Source organism: Vipera ursinii (genome assembly GCF_947247035.1).
Source record: "Vipera ursinii genome assembly, chromosome: 6".
NCBI classification, from domain to species: domain Eukaryota; kingdom Metazoa; phylum Chordata; class Lepidosauria; order Squamata; family Viperidae; genus Vipera; species Vipera ursinii.
The window spans coordinates 749,126-767,765 of record NC_139515.1 but is presented as its reverse complement, the minus strand read 5'-3'; the positions used below and the strand labels follow the sequence as shown (position 1 = coordinate 767,765).

Here is an 18,640-nt window from a genome sequence, read left to right as displayed (position 1 = left end):
CGGACTCCTAATGTTAAATTTGTGTACGGATGACTGAGTACGTAGAAAAATTAATTTTATCAAAATACATATCCATCTAATTCAACCTACCTGCAAATTCCTTAGCTATTCATCTTCGGCCCACCTTCCATAATGGATACTGCAATTTGTACAAATCCTCCAAATGCAGGAGTTTGCGCAGGTCCTTTTTGTGTGTGTGTGTGAGAGAGAGAGTGTGTGCCTATTTATTCTTTCTACCCGATCCCCAAAATGTAACGGGTCTGGACATAAACGCGTTTAGCTTTGCATCTCCTGAAACGAGAGACTCGGCAGAACCGGCTGCTTGCAGGTGGAGACTCCAAAAGCACATCACGCCTGGCGGAGTTCGGCACGGCGGCCTTGCAGAGGTGGGACCTTCAGAGGAAGAAAGGGAAAGTCTAGAAAGACAGCGGCTTTGCTCTTAGTGTTGTACTTTATAATATTTTCTGGTGCTCTTAGGTAAATTTATGTTTTCAATTCCTGCTTTACTGTAAAGGACGCCGTGGTGGCAGGTTGCTCTGGGCTGCAGTGGTGTTACCCGGAAGATGGGGGTGGAGCTTCTCTTTTCTCCCTGTGGCAGATTCCGTATCCTTTCCGCCGGGCGCGCCTCCCCTTGATCCGCCGAGGGTTGCCTATGAATCCAAGACTAAGTTCATTTTCTCTTGACAGATTACGAGGCTAAGGGACGTCTTCCTGGTGGAGGGTGGCATTTGCAAAAATACAGAGCTGTGCTCCAAAGAGAGAGAGAGAGTTTGAGATTGAGTAGCAACACGGAGCAGCTTAATATCTGTAGTATCTATGTTGTGCTCAGTATCAGAAGACCGGGATAGCTCGGGTCCATGAGATCTAGCTTAAGACACAAACCTGCAGGCCTGTGCTCTTGACATGGCCATTGCTTGTAAGCCGCCCTGAGTCTTCGGAGAAGGGCGGAATATAAATGGAATTAAAATAAATAAAATAAAATAAATTAGATCCACCCATGACACCTCGCACCCGTGCATCCCGCCAGCCTCCACCCAGGGATTGTCTTGTTGCTGAGATCCTCCTCTTTGATTCCCCCGCAGGTCTGCAGCCCGTCTACTGGAGCAGAGACGACGTGGCCCATTGGCTCAAGTGGGCGGAGAAGGAATTCTCCCTCAGGCCCATCGACAGCAACACCTTTGAGATGAACGGCAAGGCTCTTTTGCTACTCACCAAAGAGGACTTCCGATACAGGTCTCCCCACTCTGGTAAGTAATTGAAAAGCTCATTCCAGAAGGAGAACCGCATTAGTGGGCAACGGTGCAAAATCTGCCAGAGGTCAGATGTGGGGGGAGAATCGACACCCGCAATATTTTTAATTCAGCTTTATTGCGTTGACCCCAGGGATGCTGCTGTGGTTCTGAGTGTAAAAAACCGTCGCGAGTCACTTTTTTCAGCACCTTTGTAACTCCCGTCAATTGGCTATAAGTCGAGGACTAGCTGTGCATCAAAGAAGCAGTTCCTTGTGGTGTCACAACACGCTTCATCCTTTTGCCGTAGGTCGCCCACAAGCAGCCCTCCTAGGAGGTTGTCTACTTTGTCCCTCCGTGGGCTTCAGACCGGCAATTTCTGACCAGACGGGTGAACCCAGGCACTCGAGCCAAGCCGTGGATCTGGGGCTGAAACATACAGGAGGTCCTTGACTTACGACGATTTCTTCGAAGTTACAGTAGCACTGGGGGAAAAACAGAGTGATAAAAAATTGACTGTTTTTCACACGGCCATTACAGCGTCGCCATGCTCAGGCGATCAAAATTTGGGCACTTGGCAACTGACTCGTATTTATGACGGTCGCAGTGTCCCGAGATCCCCTTTTTGTGACCTTCGGTGTGGAAGCTGGATTCACTTAACAGCCATATTACTGACTTAACAGCTGCCGCGATTCAGTTAACGGCTGCAGCAAGCAAGGTTGTAAAACGGGGCAAAACTCGCTTAAGAGCCGTCTCGCATAGCAACAGACATTTTAGGCTCAGTTGTCATAAGTCGAGGACCATCTGTGAATACTTTTCTGCAGCTCAAGCAGGAGGCAGAGTTTTGTGCCTTGGAAGGAAGGAACTGTGGGCTTTCCTTGCGTTTTGCCATCCTGGCAGCTGGCCAGTGTCCGAATGAATGCAGACGAAGACGTGAATAAATGTAACGGGCCTTCCTCTCTCTCACGAGTCTTTCCAAAATCCATTCTCTCTTTTTCTCTTCTTCCAGGCGATGTGTTGTATGAGCTTCTTCAGCACATCTTGAAGCAAAGGAATTCCCACATGTTGTTTTCTCCTTTCTTTCACCCTGGGAACTCTGTCCATGCTCCGCCAGACGTCATGCTGCATCAGAACCACGACGAAGGTAACGGCAGGGATCTCTCCGTTTATGAGGAGCAGAGTTGCACGAGCAGTTCAGGGTATGCTGTGGAAAGAAAGAGGGGACCGCTGGGAGGGGAAAAGCACACCAATAAAGGAGTATGTGTGCAACTCAGGGTCGAAATGAGGGGTCCTTAGGGCGCTCTGAGCTGCGTTGTTTTCTTGCAGATGTTTCCTTACCCGGCTAGTTCACATCATCAGTGTTCGGAGCATGGAATGCCTGTGTGCTTTCCTATGTAGATCACTCCTACAGCTGTGATTTATGAATCCTGAATATATTTATAACATTAGAACTGTATTTTCAAACCTAAGTTCTGCGGACTTCAACTCCCAGAATTCCCCTGGCAGCAGGTTGGCTGGGGGAATTCTGGGAGTTGAAGTCTGCACATCTTAAAAGTTGCCAGGTTCGAAAAACACCCAGTTAGAACATTAATGATTCCCAGCTGCTTGGCGGGGGTAGGGGACAGGTGGAGGAGGGCTGTCGATTCCTGAAATTTTTGGTTAACTTTTATGGGGGAAAAATTAATAAAAATTGACGAGAGTTCAGTCAAGGTTTGTGTCTGGGGCATTGGCATGCCTAAATATAAAAGGGCAGAGTCTTGTGTTGGATGAGAAACACGCGGGCCCATTGAGTTTTTAAAGAACCAGGGCCTGGCAATGTTGGGAAACCCTCAGCCAGGTAGAAAGGTAAAGGTAAAGGTTCCCCCGCACATGTGTGCTAGTCGTTTCCGACTCTAGGGGCCGGTGCTCATCTCCGTTTCAAAGCCGAAGAGCCAGCGCTTGTCCGAGGACGTCTCCGTGGTCCTGTGGCTGGCATGACTAGATGCCAAAGGCGCATGGAACGCTGTTACCTTCCCACCGGAGTGGTCCCTGTTTTTCTACTTGCATTTTTATGTGCTTTCGAAAGGTAGAAAGGGGGGGTGTCAAATGAGTCCTTGGGGAGCAGCCACAAGAGACATAGGGCTGACCCCTGCCTAAATTCCTTGAAGCCTTATCTGTCCGTTCCCAGGGGAAGGAAAACAGTCTGGGGGGATTTTTTGAATTGTAGGAAAAACAGACTAAAGCAGGGGTCTTCAAACTCGGCCCTTTGATGACTTGTGGACTTCAACTCCCAGAATTCCTCAGCCAGCCACGCTGCACTAAAGCCACTGACTTGGAGGCTTCACCAGTCGACCTGGTTTCATGCGCCTGACAGTACGGAGGCCGCGGCTTTGGTTCAAGTGGCAGGGAGTTAGGTAGCTCTGAATGCTCTCATCCTTTTTCAGGCAACCTTGCCGGTGGGGAGTTCAATCCCAAATAAACCCTGGTTTATCCTTGCGCTGGACGGGTGGCTAGAAAGGAGGGGGACTTCAGAAGCACAACTTGCCTCCTGCCCTGGATGTCTCTGCCGGCCATCTTGCCCTTGGAAGATTAGCAGAGCCCAGAAACACCGTTTGTGGCCCAGAAACACCGCTCTGTTGGCTGCTTTACACACACACACACACACATACACACGCCCCAGTCATCTGAAGGCACCATGGCCCTTCTTTCTTTTCCAGCTCCTGCCATTAAGCGGCACCTTTGCACTTTTGAGGGCCTCCTGTAGTAGAGACGAAAGGCTGAGGAAGGGCCTTTCGTTGGAATGGCGGATTTACTTGCAGCCACAGATTCTCCTAGTCAGTGAGGACGTTACAGAAGGAAAGCTGGATCAGCCGGTAGCCAAAAATTGGGAGGGGGCTGGTAGAACTTCTTTTTCCCACCCACCCCCAATTCACACATTACTAAAAGGCAGAAGCTTTTGTCTGTCGCGGCTTCCTTCGTCCTGCGTCATTTTAGCACGGTGTATCCAATGGAGGCAGCTGCCTCTCACAAAAGTTAGGCCTTTTAATATGGCTTGGAGAAAGTGTAATAGTAGTAGTAGTAAAGTAAAGTTGGAAGGGACCTTGGAGGTCATCTAGTCCAGCCCCCTGCTCAGGCAGGAAACCCTCCACCATTTCAGACAAGTGGCTGTCCAGTCTCTTCTTAAGAACTTCCTGTGTTGGAGCATTCACCGCTTCTGGAGGCAGGTGGTTCCACTGGCCAATTGTTCTAAGTGTCAGGAAGTGGCCAAGCTTATTCTGATAACTGGGCTGGGAGAGAAGCCCTGTCTACGAAATGTTCAGAGATGGACAATTCCATCTCTCCTGAGGTCTTTTGACTTGCATCCAGGTGGAGGAACTGGAAGAGCTGAGTAGAGTCCCGTGTCCCCTTTGGGCAGAACGGTTCCTTGGACTTGCTTGCTTTCATTTGGCCGCCTGTACCCGCCAGCTTGTTCCCAATGGGCAGGCAGGCAAGAGAAGGGCTCTCGTCACGCACAAGAGTTCGCCTTAAGTCCTGAGGTCGGCTGTACCAATTACTCTGCAACGCGGTATCTGCTGGCCACCGGTTTTAAGTTGAACATCCCTCCTAAACTGCTTTCCGGGTACAGTCTGTGCTCCAAGGCTAATGTCCTTCAAAAACAGGATCCTGGCATTTGAAATTTAAGAATGCAACTCACCCAACCGTTGCCGGTCGCACATCTGTGTGATCTCCTGAGCTGGACTTTCGGTCTGTGTGATCTCCTGCTTCCGGTCAGTTACTCTCCAAAGCACCAGAGGGCAGGACGAGAAACCACGGTTGGAAACAGATCAAAGAGAGAAGCAACCTGGAACTAAGGAGAAACTTCCTGGCAGTGAGGACAATTGATTTGTGCTTAAATTGTAAGCCGCCCTGAGTCTTCGGAGAAGGGCGGGATATAAATGGGATCAAAATAAATTAACCAGTGGAACAGCTTTGCCTTCAGAAGGTGCTTCATTACTGGAGGTTGGACAGCCATTTGTGTGGAATGGTAGAGGCTCTTCTGCTTGAGCAGGGGGCTGGACTAGAAGACCTCCAAGGTCCCTTCCAGCTCTATTCTGATTGAACCAACAGTTCAATCCTTCTGACCGTTTCAGAAAGAGGTGGGGCTTCTGGGAGCTGAGTTATCCTGCTCTCTTGGTTATCCTGGCTGTGGTGGATGGGCATGCAAAAAAAAAGGGGGGGTGGAGATGGAGTTTGCAAAGCACAGAATTACAACTCTGTTTTTTATTTGAGGTACGCATGGCAGTGTCAGACACAAACCTTGACTGAACTCGCGTGGATTTTTATTCTTTCCCCCCCCTTAAAAATTAACCCCCAAATTAGGATTTGGCAGCATTAATAATTAGGAATGATTAATGTTCTAACTCAGTGTTTTTCAAATTCGGCAACTTTTAGACCTGTGGACGTCAACTCCCAGAATTCCTCAGCCAGCTGGGGAATTCTGGGAGTTGACGTCCACAGGTCTGAAAGTTGCCAGGGTTTAGATCTTATTTAGATGCTAATGCAAGGTCAGAATCCAGACGCCGGTTTTTCAGCAGCCTGGATTGGCTCTGCTCCCCACAAACCGCCTCGGCCTGGTGGCACAGCCGGGCCTGAAATGCCGCCACGCTCCCTGGCTGCCTCCCCTCTCCGAGCATTCCTCCGTTGCCGCAGACCAGGGCACGGCTCGGCAGTCGGCTTTCACTTCCTTGTGCCCGTTTGGGGAAGACTGACCTAAATAGCGAAACAAAGAGAGACTTTTCTTGTTTATGACTTTGGCTGTGTGAATCATAAAGTCCACACCGGGGCCCGTTTCCTCTCCGGCTTCAGCCAGGAAACGGGTGGGTGCCGTCTTTGGACAGGAGGAGCGTCTGAGGGGGCCGGAGTCAGGCGAAGGTCAGCGTGGGGCGCTGGAGGAATCCGAGCCGGATGTGACCCCCGGGGTCTTCGGGGAAAGGACCTCCTGGGATTGCAAGGGGTGGGGGGGAAAGGGACCTGAAATGCTGCTTGGGGCTTTGTAAATCCTTCAAACAGTGCAAGCCAGGGGGAGTAAGAGGGAAAAGCAGAAAGGGGCAGGTTTAGGGAGTCACAAACGGGCTGGAAGTAATTACCGTTCCACTAAATTCAAACATTTACATGGGTGCAATAAAGGCCTGCCTAAAAGAGTTCAATTTCCCCCCCCCCACATGGGGTCTTTTCCCAGTTTTTCCACATCTCCTACTGGGGGGTGTTGTCGCCTCCTTGAGTAGGTCGTCTTGAAGCTGAACAGGCGGTATATCACCGTAACCCACAAAGCCTGGCGTTTGACAGGGTGATAAAATATATACATTTCGATTGATTCTTACTTAAGAAAGTTTTACAGAACAAAATCGCCGAAAGTAAAAAGGAAATAAAGTAAAAAGAAAGTGGGGAGAAGTAGAGAAAGCGGGGGGGGGGGGAGGGGAGAAAGATAAAAGATAAAGAAATTATTTCCAATCTTCCTTTCAGTAGCAATAAATGCATTTCAATTTTATCCTCTCCCTTTAAGATTACACTATTACTCTCCTCTCCATAATCTACCCAAAAAGAGTCCACAAAGGGTTTCCAGTCACTAACAAACATTATTATTGTCTTTTCTCTAATTAAACAAGTCAATTTTGCAAATTCCGTCACCTTCATCAACCATTCCTCCGCTGTGGGTATTTCAGAGTCTTTCCGTTTTTGTGCATAAAGTGCAATAATAAAATCCATTCCCGATACTCCATTGGGACCACAAAAGGCGTTTAGGAAAGCGTTTGCTGGAAAGCAGTGGATGAAAATGCGATCAACCCTTATATGCTAATATAGTTCATACCTGCTTCGACCTGTTTCCCTGCCTGCATTTGGATAATAGATCTTAAGGCTTCCCAAGTGCCTTGTTGACTGAGATTATAGTCAGGACTTTCCAAGTTGAAAAGATTGTATCTGCGGCTCAGGGTTGAACTGTGAACTTGGTTGCTTGCAGATGTTTCATTACCCAACTTGGTAACAGCCCCCACCCTGAGTGACTCTGGGGCTTTGCTGCCTGTTTATAGGCGGTAGCTTGCCCTGCCTTGATAGTTCCTTGATTAGAGTATTACTTTCAGCTTGACTTTTTGTCTAGTATTAATCCCTGCTTACCTGAGTGTGGGCTGCTGGAGTGGATATATTCTAGTCTTTTTGTTTCCGCCCTAGGTTTTTTATTTTATTTTATTTTATTTTTTTGGCTGGTATGTAAATGTAGTTTATCTCTAGGGGTTTGTCGATGGCTGATTCATTCAGACTTTCACATGCAGGCTGGCAGCAAGCGTGATTCTATCCCAGACTTTTTCCCACACCAGAGATCAATATTGGGATTGCTGTTACTTAAGTTAAATTTCGTTTTATTTAATTATTTCAACTCAGCCCTACAGGCTGCATGCCGGCTGCAGGGGTGGATATAGTTTTATTGGCCAATTTGATAGCTTCTGATTTCCCCCCCCCCCTTCTCTTTATTTGTTTGTTTCACAGACAACTTTATCTCAAGAGCTTCGAGACACTCAGCAGATGTGGTCCATCACAATCCACCTACCATTGAACTCTTACACCGCTCCAGATCCCCCCTCAGCGCCAATCACAGGCCTTCACCAGAGTCTGAGCAGCGGTCCTTGAAGTCCCCCCTGGAGAACACTATTCGTCGCCTCTCGCCGGCTGACCGGCTCTTGGGCACTCGGCAACACCAGGAGAACAATCACCACGAGTCTTACCCTCTCTCGGTTTCTCCGGCTGAGAGCAACCATTGCCCAACCCCCTCGGAAGTGCCTCAGAAGCCTTCCAGCCCTCGCCAGGAAAACACCAGGGTCATCCAGCTGATGCCCAGTCCAATAATGCACCCTTTGATACTGAATCCCCGGCACTCTGTTGACTTCAAGGCTTCGAGGTTGTCTGAAGATGGGCTGCACAGGGAGGTGAAGCCCATCAACTTGTCCCACCGTGAAGAGTTAGCATTCATGAACCACATCATGGTGTCCGTCTCGCCCCCTGAAGAGCACGCAATGCCAATTGGGAGAATCGCAGGTCAGTACCATGTATTCCCAATCACCGTTGTCCTTTTAGAACAGGGGTGGGGAACTGTGGCCCCTTCATGACTTGTGGACTTCAACTCCCAGAATTCCTGAGCCAACCAGGAATTCTGGGAGTTGAAGTCCACAGCTCATAAAGGAACCATAGTTCTGCTTTAGTTTAGAATAGACCACATAGCTTCCACTAACAGGCATTTGCACGCTTCTGTGCCGTGGCTAGATACTTCTGTGTCCCAGATTTCTCCTTAAAATGCAGAATGAGCCACAGGATTATGCAAGGGAATAGGGAAGGCAGGGACACGCTACCCACACCACAACTAACAGACACAGTTGGGACTCACATTGCCATTGCTAAGCAAAGTGGTTGTTAAGTGAATGTCACCCAATTTTGTAGCCATTTTTGGCGTGGTCATTTAGCGTTTCAGCGCAGTTGTTAAGTGAATGTCGTGGTCGTTAAGCGAATCTGGCTTTGACTCCTTCCCTACAACTTCCGATCCCTCTCAGAAAGAGAATATATTTATACTTCTTTTAAGAAGAAAAAATAGTTTGTTTATTTTGGCCAGCCGTAGTTTTAGAAAACTTATTTTAATAAAATTGGGAGCAAATTTTCTGACAGAATAAATAGCCTTCACCTTCTTGTTAATCTTTCTCAATCAGTTTTTTCATTCGTAACATTTCTTAAAAAAGCATTTATTTTGTGACTGATAAAAGTGCTGTGGTGTAAGAGGAATAAATCTCCCACTGTGAGTAGGGAAAGGAGAAGGAGAAACAGAGCAACTTGGAAAAATTAAGGGTTGTCATTCTCAGTAGGGTCGAATACAAGAATTGTAAGATGGATTTCAGCGTCTTCCATCCAATTTCACGTAGCTTCTAAGTTGCGCCGTTCTGCTAAAACAGGGAAAGCCTTTAATTTTATCTGCAGCCTTTAAATTAGCGCTTTGGCGACTCCTTTCTCTAAAACAACCACAATTTCCAAAGTTCAGTATGCAAATTAGAAGTAGTAATATGGTCCACGGGCATTTGCAATAGATGTGACAGGCCTAGAGTGGAAGTGAAAAACAAGCCAGCAATCTCAGACACTCATTCACACACTTTCACGACTCTTTATTACGATCATCTGGCCTGCAAACAATTCGGGGAGCAGAGAAGCTTGGGGGGGGGGAGAGCTGGCTCACAGTCCAGATGATAAAGAGAGCTGTTTGCCCAGTATAGCAAGGAAGGCTGGGTAGCGTAGACGTTGGGGCAGGGCTGGCTGGGGAATTCTGGGAGTTGAAATCTACGTGTTGAGAAACAGCCCACTAGGCTAGGGAGGGGTGGATTTAACCCAGGATGGTTTGAAGCCGCTGTGCCTGCTTTCTTGCGAACTCCCTGCCCCAAGGGAGAAGGAAGGGGTACAGGGGTATCAGCCTGTCGCTCTCAAGACCTGGGCAGCCTCCCCCTTCCGTCCACTACAACTCAGCAGGCCATCTCACCAGCGGGACCCCAACTGGACTTCAGGTTGGTGCTTCCTTTGAGCTTTACGGAAAAGCCGGGAGCCAGCTTTTTCGTGAGAAAGGACCCAGGTCAACATGGCTCAGGGCTTCCGTCAGGTGGTGGCAACCCCCATCTTGACTTGTGTCACTTGTCCCCACTGACAACCCAGCATCTGAGCCCTCCGGACCAGTTTGGCGACGACTTCTTGTGACCACTCCCAGCACCTCTCTCTGATCAGAAGAAAGATGGCAGACATGAGTGGAATTTTGAAGCAAAGCAACTGGCGGGGTGCAAAACCCCAAAGCCCACGAGAAGGTTTTTACGTCAGGAGTCACTGCAAAAATCTGAGTTCCCCTCAATTTGATTTATTTATTTTTTTAGGTGAATTCGACACAGCGAATTAGCCCGTAAGCCCTTTGGAGACTACTCGGTCAACGGTGAAAGGCCGTTAGACCTTGAGATATAAACCGGTCCCAGGGCAGATTCCGTGCAGGGTTGACTTCCTGATGAGAAGATGACTCTCAGCGCCAAAGGAGGGGGGGGGGCTTTTGAAAAAGGGCCCGGGGGGGGGGCTTCTGGAGACAGGCTTGTTCCTCCAGTTAGACCAGTTTCAGGTTAATTGTCACATTCTCCACGCAGCTTGTGAAGGGAAAGCAGCTGGGGACATGGCGTTGTGTGGCCTCCTCCTCGCTTCGGCAGAAATGGAGAAGACCTCTTCTGCCTGCAGAAATAGGCAGAGCGCGAGGCTTCCTCCGTAGCTGCACCTTCCCCTTTGCGCCTCCGCAGACGCCATTCTCAGATCTGTGACGGTGGAGATGGGGGGGGGGTCAAAAAGGTCCAGCACAGTTGAAACCCCACCGCACGTTGAAAAAAAGGGGGAAGTTCATTTGAGCATGGCTGCCACCTTGTCTTTTTCAAGACCCCCTCTCCCCCCCCCTCCCAGGTACCCCGGAAATGTGGCCCCCATCTTTACTTTCCCCATTAATTATTTTTAATTAATCAGCATGATGAGGTCAGTTCAGAAAAGAGCAAGGGAAGAGGGAAGCTCTGTCTCTAAACGAATTGGAGCGAGGAATCCATTCCGCAGCCAGCCGCCATGTTGGACTGGGGGATTCTGGGAGTTGAAGTCCGTGGGTCTTAAAGTTGGGAAACCCTGCATTTCAGAGGGTCTCTTTATTTGAATAATTGAAGGAAGTGTGGCGTATTTTTCAGTTTCATAAAACTTGCTACTCCTTGCAAGAAGGAGAAAAGCCCTTTTAATGTAATTTTAACTCCCAGTTTGCCCAACAAACGAATTAAATTAGCCTTACAAAAACAAAGTCAACTCTTAACTTTCATCGCCTTTGATTAAAATTAGACCTTGCAACGGAGAGCTCCTTCCTGCACTTACTCAGAGGCCTCCAGGAAACCGGTACCTGCTCCGGCGAACCTGGATAGGCAGGAATGGGCCGTGTGTATATTGGAGACGCTCCCTGGAAAATAGTCTCTGGTTCCAGGACAGGCCAGTTTAGAAGCTGGCTTGATTGCCAAACCTACATTGGGAGCTGCGCTTCTGCATCAGAGGATGGCTTTGGCCCTTCAGCCTTGCACAGGATCCGCAAGGCTCTCAGAAGGCTTAGATCTGATGCAGAGGAGGCTGTGGGGGTGTGCCTGTGTGTGTGCGTGTGAGAGCAGCTGGGCAAATGGAGCGACTGCTGTCCATTCATCACAATCTATTGATTTATTTGTGTCCTGCCTTTTTAGGCAGTCCTTGACTTACAACCACAATTGAGTGAAACATTTATTAAGTGAGTTTTGTCCCATTTTACGACCTTTCTTGCCACAGTTGTTAAGTTGAAACACTGCAGTTGCTAAGTTAGTAATCCGGTTGTTAAGTGAATCTGGCTTCCCCGTTGACTTTGCTTGTCAGAAGGTCGCAAAAGGTGTTCACACACAACTCCGGGACACTGCGACCGTCGTAAATATGAGTCAGTTGCCAAGCGTCTGGATTTTAATCACGTGACCATGAGGATGTCGCAATGGTCGTAAGTGTGAAAAATGGTCTAAGTCACTTTTTTCGGTGTCATTGTAACTTTGAACAAACAAACTCTTGTAAGGTTGAGGACTTACCTGTATTAGTTTTACAAATAACTCAAGGCAGCAAACGTACCCAACGCACCTTCCTCCCCCTATGTTCCACACAACAACATCCCTGTGAGGTGTGCCAGGCTGAAATAGCGGGACTGGCTCAAAGTCACCCAGCTGGCTTTCATCCCTAGGATGGGGCTTGAACTCGTGGTCTCCTGCTTTCATGCGTGGTGCCTTAACCACTTGACCAAACTGGCTATCCATTGTTTTTGGATTTAGGCCCAATCCTTAAGAAAGTTTCAGATACGCTCACCATGGCGGGTAGCACCACTGACAACGGTTGGATGGTTTCAAAGACGTCAAGGTGCAAAGGAGCCAGGTGAGCAAAATGGAGAGACCATAGTCTATGTCGTTTGCATAGTAGCAATGTCTATTGGAGTAGCAGTCTGTTGATAGATTCCTCAGGGTTTTTGCATCAGGCTGAAAAAAATAAAAATAAGCAACCACTAGATGGAGATAGAGAAAGCCCCTACTCTTTGCTGCCATCTAGTGGTCACCCAAATTTGTTCAGCCCAGATACGGCAGCTCTATTTTAATATGGCAAACCAGAGGATGGCCGATAGCCAGCAACTAAGCCAGGTGGCTGGGAAGAGAGATATTTGGGGACTGAAGCCGAGGCTTCCTTATTTGATCCTTTTCTGATCTAGGGGCCCTCAAATCCAAGTTTACACCACCAACGTGGTGCTTTGGCCTCGAAAGGCGGCAGAAACAGCCAAACCTAAAGGCACTTTTTGAAATCCAGTTTGATTTTTCCCCAAATCAAAATGTTAACTGTTGTTTCCAAGCTTCGTTGAGCCAAAGCGATTAGGGCGTTCTTGAGCCTCTAGCACTTGTGGCATGCACAGTGAAGCGGTCACGCAATCACAAACCCTGCTCACCGGGGAACTTGTATTATCCTGAGGGACCTTTGCGTTCAGAATGACAAATTGTCTCTCTTAGTTAGAGCGGATAAGTGCAGAAGCAGGTGGCAGAATTAGCTGTTGGCAAGCTTCTCCGATAGTCAAAATAGCTCTTCTCCTTTTTCCTGCTAATGAAGCGGTGGGTGGGTGGGTGGGTGGGTGTGTTCAGACTTTGAAATGGGGAAGTCAGCTAGTTCCATAGGAGAGATGCAAGGGGACACTCAGGGATGGAAGAGTGACCCCAGACTCCATTTTGTTTAATTTCCTAGGGTCCGAGCTCCTTGACCGGAACAGAGGAAGGCGGGCCGTTCGTTAACAGGGGGCTCTTCAGTTGCACAGGGGGGATAAGTAGAAGTTGGGGAAAGTCTTTGCAGGCAGTCCTCGACTTACAACCGTTCATTTAGCGGCCGTTCGAAGTTACACGATGCTGAAAAAAGTGGCTCGCGACCATTTTTCACACTTAGGACCGTTGCGGCATCCCCAGGGTCACATGATCAGAATTCAGACGCTTGGCCGCTGACTCGTGTTGACGACTGCCGCAGTGTCCCGGGGTGAAGCGACGGCATTTTGTGATCTTCCGACAAGCAAAGTCAACGGGGGGAAAGACAGATTCTCTTAGCGATCGCGTGGTTCAGTTAACTTCACAACCGCTTCACTTCGCAGTGGTAAATTTGCGCTCGGTTCTGTCATAAGTCGAGGACTAGCTGCAATCTCCACGGGGAGCCATCCTCTGATCTGCTGCTTGTTTTCTTAGCCTTGTTACGTGGCTGGCTAATAAAAGAGTTTTTGTGTTCATCATTTTTCTTCTTGCTCTTTTTCTCCCCATTGGAAAAAGGATTCCCTGCGATTCCAGGATTTGCTGCCAAGTGGGGCACCTCGGAAGGAGGCAGAGAGAGGCCACGCCCTGAACTGTATAAAAGGGGAATGTGTGGGAGGGCTGGTTTGCTGAAGGCAACCGCTTGGATTGTTCCTGCGTCTTAGCTCGTGTTTTATGGTTGGTGTCTTGTCTTGCTCTTGTTTTATGTGAATAAATTTGGCAGGCTTTATTCCAGCCTCTTGCCGTTTGTAAAGGGGTCGTCCCTGCTTTTGCTGCAGGGCCGGTAGCAGGCTGGTACAGAACAGTTTGCCCTGAAAGGACCGCGGGAGAGCAGAACTAAAGTTAATTTTCGTCTTTTATTCTCTTTTGTAAAACCCTCCGGAGAGGTTTGTGTGGAGAAGTTCTGTTTTCCGTTGAGCGTAACCGTAAGCGGGAGAGGGCGGAACTGGACCGGAATTGGCAACAGGAAAAGGGAAGGAAACACAGTTCTTGCTTCTCCGTCTGCTTTTTGTTGGGTTGGGTTTTTTGTTGTTCTTTTAACACGTAACAACACACGCAAACTGCCATTTCTCTTCACAGTGAAGGAAAAATATAAAAATAGCTTGGGAAAGAAGATTTAGGAAAAGAACAGGAAAGAAAAAGGAAGCATTCTTCCAGAGTCCCTGCATTTATTTCTACCGCTAAATAGTATGGTAGGACAGCGTTCCTCAAATCTGGCAACTTTAAGAGATACGGCCTTCAGTTCTCAGAATTCCCTAGCCAGCCTGCTGATCTGATCTAGATAATTTATTGGCCTTTTTGGAATATATATTAGGATAAAAATTCAGTCCGACTATCAAGAGTGTAATACCTCCAGAATTAATTAATTAATTAATTAAATTTTTATACCGCCCTATTCCCGAAGGACTCAGGGCGGTTTAGAGGGCAACATAAAATACAATATAAAAATAGTATAAAATTAAAATAGATTAAATTAATTAAGCCCAACAATTAAAACAATATTAAAAGCTAAAACCCCTTCAGTCCAGGCCTGATAGATCAAAAAACCAGGTTTTCAGGTCCCGGCGAAATGAACGCAGATCGGGGGCGGTCCGAAGCTGTGCTTTTAATATTTTTATGGAAATGCTGAACTGCAAGTGTTAGATACAGGCATGTGGAAAACTGCTAAATTCGTATTACGTTTATGGTGCATGACTCTGCTAATCTATACTTCCATTCTGATGCCACAACTTCTTAGAAAGAAGAGCTGGTTGAATCCTGGAATATTATGGCAGTAGCCAGTGATCACCATGTCATTAACATCTGGGTCATCAACCAAACAGTTGAAATTCAAAAGTTATATACTTGGTTATGTATAGAGACCGGGTGTGAGATGTTCTGAATGAGCAATTATTCTGGAGCCGTGACACGGTTCCATCTCTCGACAGTCGGACTGAATTTTTATCCTCTTGTATCTCCCAGTTCTCCAACCAACCTGGTCTAGACTGTAGCTAGATATAAAAGAAGGTGTCACATAGGGTCCCACTGCAGTTTTCCGTCTTCTTTGTTCATCACCCACCCATCAAACTGTCCAGATGAGAACTCTGCATGTTGTATTTGAATGCTGACTATGGCTGAGAATGGAAGGGGGGGATGGGCTCTTCAATATCCTTGGAGACTATTAGGTTGAAGAAGGCCAGTCTGGATGGACTTCAGCCTTGAAGGTGGGGAACATCTTCCGTTAGTTGGGCCTCCAAAACACGGAGGTTCTTCGTGGAAGGTCTTCCTCTCTTTGCCAGATCTTGCAGAGTGTCGCTTTGCGGCACCACAGAAGGGCACCTTCTCTGTGGGGACCCCCCCCCTCTTCTTTTTGGGAAGGACCCACCATCTGCAGTTGACTTTGCCCAACATTCCCATGTTTTGAGTTCCCTCTTAAAAAGTTGCTTTTTCTCTTGGCACGTCTCGGCTCTTGATGACTCCTGGTACCTGCCTTTGTAATGGATTGGTTTTACTCTGAAATACTGCTTTCTAATTAGTGTCAATTGCTCTGGGAACGTATGACAGTTTCTGGCATCTTTCCTGGAGGTGAGTCAGTGGTGGCCAATTAACTAATTCAATTCCGGCAGGAACTTTTGGAAGACGTTTCTGTTGCTTTCTTTCCAGACTGCAGACTCCTTTGGGATTATGTCTATCAGCTGCTCTCTGACAGCCGGTACGAAAATTTCATCCGATGGGAGGACAGAGAATCCAAAATATTTCGGATAGTGGACCCCAATGGGCTGGCCCGGCTATGGGGAAATCATAAGGTATGAGGGATCCACGAAAGAGGGGTTGTCTTGCTGAGATTGTGAATTAAATGATTGAGAAAGAATAAAAAGGATATCTCTCTCTCTCTCTCTCTCTCTCTCTCTCTCTCTCTTTTTTTTTCTTCCTTCCTTCCTTCCCTATCTTTTTTGCTGTGTGTTGTCATTGCTATTTATTGATTTTTTAAAAAACTATGAATTTATGCTGTTTGCCGGTGAGAAGTGGGACAGTTTATTATGTTTTTTGCTGGAAGGACTGGCCGTGTGCAGACGTAGTAGTAGCACTAGCGGTGGTGGTATGAACGATGCTCGGAAGTGAAGCAATTTTGGAGAGAGAGGTTTTGCTCTGGCCACAGAGGAACCCTCCATCACAAGCGCAATGCATGCTTAAAGGGGGGGGGTTCAGTCATGCAGGCACCACCCCCACCGAGACTTTTTTTCGCCTTCCTCCTCTCACTGGTACCTGGCTGTGCCTAGACAGGCCTCCTTCCCTGCCCAGCTGAGCCTTTTGAACTTCTGCACAAGAGCAGATTGTTTGTTTGTTTGTTCATTTGTTTACAAAATGTAGAAGCTGCCCGACTCCAAAGTGTCTCCGGGCAGCTTACACTGAAAATAGGAAACAATTAAAAAAAAACACTAGAAATGAAATCCCACACATCCGGACAAACACACACACTCCCTCAGATAGAAAACACAAGCGACAAAGCTGAACAAACGCCCTACCCCAAGGCCTGGCTGAACAGCCAAGTCCTTAAAGTCTGGAAGTGGAGTCATGGCAACTGGACGTCTTTTCTTTCCCCCCCGGTTTGAAACGTTTGACTGCTTGTCCAAGTGGCTTCTTCGGTCCTCCGTTCCAGAAGGTGGTCAGGGTGGGAACTAGAGAGATCCGTGGGGAAGAAGACATCCTTCGGGGGTCTCCACTGGTGTCTCGTAGGTCTGAAGGGTCTCAAAGCACATCAGCCTGGCCTGTGCGCACTGGACGGACGGGGAATCGCTGGGGTGGAGCAGGTAGATGATCTCGCAGGAGGAGGGGAGGCCACCGGACCAGAGAGGCAAGGCCCCCCCAGTCGCTCAGCGGTCAGAGAAAGGAACTGAAGAAGGACCCGGTCTAATAGGTCAAGGGGTTAAAAATGGCGGTGGGAAGCTGATACGTTTAGACTTGCGAGAGTCCGTTACCGTAGCCTTGCTATAAAGTAGAATTATTATCTGCTTGTGTTCATTGCCTGGCTTACCTGGGAGGGCTGACCCTTGGCTCTAGGCCAAGAGCTCTAGAGCAGAGCCCCCCCCAACCTTTTGGGCACCAGGGACTGCTTCCGTGGAGAGAGGTTTTCCCACGGACTGGAGGGTGTGTGGTTTTGTGTGCCAACTGCATCTCACGGATGGGGCTTTGCTTGTTTGTGCGGATCGGTTGCTGGCGTGCCGCGGCCCGGTACCGGTCCACAGACCGGGGTTGGAGACCCCTGCTCTGTAGGAGATAATCAGCACCCAGAAGCTTACCGACATCAAGTGAGTGCATAGCGCAGTGGCGTCTCCTGGGCATGCCAAGGACTTTCCAGTTCTGCCCTGTGTCCCCACATTCCGGACCAGCTGTAGTTTCCAGATCATCTTCCAGGGCAGCCCCATCGAGAGTGCATTACAGTAGTCCAACTGCTTACCTTTTTAGGATAAATGAAAGAGGGGGAGTTCTTAAGAATCGAGCCTACACAATCACGTACATTGATTTATTAGTTTCCTCCAAGTTGTAGACTGTACGATTTCTGGACTCGGGTGTTGTCTAGCATGACACAAGAGAAGACAACAAAGACGGGGGGGGGGCAGTTGAATGTGAACGGAGGTTTAGCCAACCCTTCTTTCCTTATCATTTTGGTCACTTGTTTTAATTCTTGCTTTCTTTGTCTTCAATGCAACAGAACCGAACAAATATGACCTATGAGAAAATGTCTCGTGCCCTGCGCCACTACTACAAACTAAATATTATCAGAAAGGAGCCAGGACAAAGACTTTTGTTCAGGTAATTGTGAATTTTTGTGCCTTTGTGCATTCCAAATTTTGTGAAGGCATCTTGGTTCCGTTGATCACAGAATGTTTGTTTTTAGTTAATTATGTTATTCATAATTAAATAACATGTGTGTGTGCATGTATGCGTATATATCATAAACAAGTCACCACTCAAAGAAAAAAGAAAACAACAACAAATAGACAAAAGACAAAAATGTCCAAGTTTATCTGATTGTACAAATCTTCAAAAAAGGGAACTAAGCTTTTAGTATTCATCAGGCCTGTCCAAGCATTTTTTTTTCTCCAGAGGGAAAGATAATGCAAAATTTTCTGATTGACAGAATATATCGTTTTCTCAAAAGTTGCTTGATTACTGGTCTCTAAAATCCAATCCGTTATATTATCCCATCTCTTCAGGATTCTTAGAGCACTAAAAACTTCCTTTGTTCAGAACAAGTTAAATCCCAAATAATAGGCATATAATTTAATACAGTGTGCGTGTCCTTAAAAACAAAAGTTTTCCGATAATTCCAGTATTGCTCCAAAAGCATTTGACCGTAATATAGGAGTAAAAGGGCTCTCAGACCTCTTGCAGTGCCAACACAAACTGTCATTAGTTCATCCCTTACAAAACATTCTAGATGGCTCCAGTAAACACTGAACGTTATTGCTGTTGTGAAAAAAAACAACCCACTTATATGAATAGTCAACATTCACAGATGCCGATGTATCAACATTCCACACTGTGCATTTCTCTCAGCAG

General features: G+C 47.5%; 1 protein-coding gene across 3 annotated transcripts in view; it reads left to right on the top strand.

Annotated features, from left to right (window-relative positions):
• Positions 1-18,640, top strand: part of ETV6 (ETS variant transcription factor 6) — a 101,598-nt gene that overhangs the window by 75,093 nt on the left and 7,865 nt on the right. For 2 of the 3 annotated variants that reach the window (XM_083365883.1, XM_083365882.1), the window contains exons 3-7: positions 1,083-1,247; positions 2,239-2,373; positions 7,731-8,276; positions 15,740-15,882; positions 17,790-17,890. In XM_083365883.1, coding sequence (XP_083222009.1) covers positions 1,083-1,247; positions 2,239-2,373; positions 7,731-8,276; positions 15,740-15,882; positions 17,790-17,890 — 1,090 coding nt within the window. The remainder of the gene's footprint in view (positions 1-1,082; positions 1,248-2,238; positions 2,374-7,730; positions 8,277-15,739; positions 15,883-17,789; positions 17,891-18,640) is intronic. The other variant, XM_083365884.1, reaches the window with a different exon arrangement.